We start from the raw sequence: 3,472 nt of genomic DNA, 5'->3' as shown, positions 1-3,472 counted from the left end.
CTCAAACAATAGCATGGTATTTTTTCACTGTAATAGCTACTGTAATTTGGACATTGCAGTTAGATCAACAAGAATTTAAGCTTTCTGCTCATATAAGACATGTCTATGTCCTGGAAAGTTTGCTGTTACTTACAACAGTCATGCTAATCACATTAGTGCATGTTAGCTCAACCGTCCCGTATACGGGACAACGATCCCTTAAAGGTTAAACACGTCCACACACACACACACACACACGCACGCACACACGCACTCACAAACACAGGCACTGATGTACGCACGCAGACACGTGCACATGCACGTATGCACACACTCATACACCCCCTAAACAAACAACAGTTAGCCCTTAGCTCCTTTCCTATGGATGATTACACAGCAGTCAACATACAGTATTTGTCATTTGTCCTGCTGTACAGGTATGGTGTGGAATAACAGTGTCAATCAAAGGCTATAAGAGAATTACAATATAACAATCTGTTTTCCTCTTTTGTCTTCAACCATTTCTTTAAATACTCAGTTGAGAACCTGGCAGTAACATTTGCCCATAGAAATAAAGTGATCACTTCACATGACCATACCGCTCCTGCTTTTAACGCAGCAGAAGTACCTGAGCAGGAGATCATGAACATCTTAACTAATCTTAAAACCTCCAAGGCACAGGATGTGTATGGAAATGACTCTGCCCTCTTGAAGAAAAACTCCAGCACCCTGTGTACTCTCCAGTCCCTCATCTGGTCAATCTGTCAATTAAAGAAGCAGTTTTCCCTGATGACTGGAAATCTGATGTCATAACACCAATCTTCAAGACTGGTGAGCCAACTGATGTGGCCAATTATAGGCCCATCAGCATTCTCCCAATCATATCCAAGGTGGTAGAAAACGTGGTTGCCAACCAACTAATAGCCCACCTAAAATCAGGTCACTCTCCTCTCCATCCAATACATGTACAGGAAATAATGTTCAAACTTGACAAATGTGGAGTTGTGGGAGCTTTTTTCCTGGATTTAAAGGAAGTGTTCAACACAGTGAACCACAATGTTCTGCTATCCAAACTGTCAACCCACAACCTGTCAGCTAGCACAAACAGATGGACGGAATCCCATCTGAAAAAAAAAAAACAATGCACCAAAATCAATGGCAAACCGTCAACATCTGCTGACCTGCTGATTAAAATGCAGATGTATGCAGACGACACAGTCTTCTATGTCCATGCCAAGACAAAGCAACAGGCTACTCGTAAACTTACAGCAGCAATGGACAAAATAACTGACTGGTTGGAATACTCATGACTAACATTGAACGTAACAAAAACTGTCCGCATGTATTTCTCCATCAGGAACAGTGAGACTCATCAGCCTGAGGTAACTGTTAAGGGACAGAGGATCAAGATGGTGTCACATTTTAAATGCTTAGGAATAATTATTGACTCTAAACCTGTCCTTCAAAAAGCAAATAAGAAAGTATATGTAACAGAGAGAGAGAGAGAGAGAGAGAGAGAGAGAGAGAGAGAGAGAGAGAGAGAGAGAGAGAGATCTTTCCCTCGATCCTGACTAGTCTCCCAGTCCCTGCTGCTGAAAAACATCCCACAGCATGATGCTGCCACCACCATGCTTCACCGTAGAGATGGTGCCAGGTTTCCTCCAGACGTGGCGCTTGGCATTCAGGCCAAAGAGTTCAATCTTGGTTTCATCAGACCAGAGAATCTTGTTTCTCAAGGTCTGAGAGTCCTTTATTTTTTTATAAGTTGGCAAAAAAAAATAAAAACCTGTGTTTGCTTTGTCATTATGGGGTAATCGCTGCCAAAGGTGCTTCAACAAAGTACTGAGTAAAGGGTCTGAATACTTATGTAAATGTGATATTTCTGTTTTCAACTTTTAATACATTTGCTAAAATTTCAAAAAACTTGTTTATGCTTTGTCATTATGGGGTATTGTGTGTAGATTGATGAGGAAAAAATACTATTTAATCCATTTTAGAATAAGGCTGTAACGTAACAAAATGTGGAAAAAGTCAAGGGGTCTGAATACTTTCTGAATGTACTGTAGGTCTGTATTCTGTCTGTACATTGTCTATTGCTGGCAGCACCTATTCATTAAGTCAAATTCTGGGTATGTGTAAATGTTCTTAGTGAATAAAGTGATTCTGATTCTGACACACACACACACACACACATACACACATGCACACACACACACGCACACACACACATACACACAGAGAGAGAGCTGTGAGGAGTAGCGGCCAGTGTTAGAGTTATCCTTGCTAGTGCTGCCCAATCGATTTTGTCTTTGTTTTGGGTTGCAGAGGATAAACAGAAAAGGGAGATTGAGATAGCTTCGGGCTAGCATTGTGTGTTCATTTGTGTGTGTGTATGTGTGTGTGTGTGTGTGTGTGTGTGTGCGTGTTACTCCTGGCTAACATTGATGTGTGTTTAAAGAGAGTGTAACTGTCCTGAACCCTGAGTGAGATTGTTGACGCTATGCTAATTGTCCTGGAAAAATCAATGGCCAGGTGTTGGCCAGTTATATGGGGCTTAGGAATACAGCAGTAGGCTATACAGTACATGTCAACTATGTACTATATAATATACTGTCAGCTATGTACTGTATAATATACTGTCAGCTATGTACTGTATAATATAGTCAGCTATGTACTGTATAATATACCATCAGCTATGTACTGTATAATATACCATCAGCTATGTACTGTATAATATACTGTCAGCTATGTAATGTATAATATAGTCAGCTATGTACTGTATAATATACCATCAGCTATGTACTGTATAATATACTGTCAGCTATGTACTGTATAATATAGTCAGCTATGTACTGTATAACATACCTTCAGCTATGTACTGTATAATATACCATCAGCTATGTACTGTATAATATAGTCAGCTATGTACTGTATAATATACCATCAGTTACGTACTGTATAATATTCTGAGACCAAAATACATGTGGTATAGATTGATGGATTAGATTGATACTTTGTTGATCCCTGAAGAGAAAGTGAAATACTATTGTTCCCAAATGCTTAGGCTTTAGCTCAGCTGGCTAATGTAGTCTTGATTTGAACCGATACAAGTGTCTCATGGAGTCATGACTTGATCCTTCTGTGGAACAGCACAATTAGAGGTAGATGTTTGGCTGCTGTACTCTGATGACAAACACTACTTTGTTTGTGATCACAGAACATCTGTTCTTAGTGAATCATCCTTTCTAATCAGTAATCTGGAACCATTTGATTTTTCCATAAACACGACACACACACACACACACACACACACACACACACACACACACACACACACACACACACACACACACACACACACACACACACACACACACACACACACACACACACACACACACACACACACACACACACACACACACACACACACACACACACGACACACACACACACACACACACACACTTATTTTTTATCCTTTGCCTTGATC

At 40.1% G+C, this 3,472-nt stretch overlaps 1 protein-coding gene across 1 annotated transcript in view; it reads left to right on the top strand.

Moving 5' to 3' along the window:
• Positions 1-1,172: 1,172 nt before the first annotated feature.
• The window catches only part of LOC311106750 (forkhead box protein N3-like), a gene marked incomplete at both ends in the record, with an annotated part of 28,526 nt that continues 26,226 nt past the window's right edge, over positions 1,173-3,472 (top strand). The window contains 2 exons of the mRNA XM_084149146.1: positions 1,173-1,236; positions 1,337-1,361. Coding sequence (XP_084005272.1) covers positions 1,173-1,236; positions 1,337-1,361 — 89 coding nt within the window. The remainder of the gene's footprint in view (positions 1,237-1,336; positions 1,362-3,472) is intronic.

This window comes from Coregonus lavaretus, assembly GCF_964263955.1.
Source record: "Coregonus lavaretus genome assembly, chromosome: 31".
Lineage (NCBI taxonomy): Eukaryota > Metazoa > Chordata > Actinopteri > Salmoniformes > Salmonidae > Coregonus > Coregonus lavaretus.
This window is presented reverse-complemented; position numbering and strand designations above follow the sequence as displayed.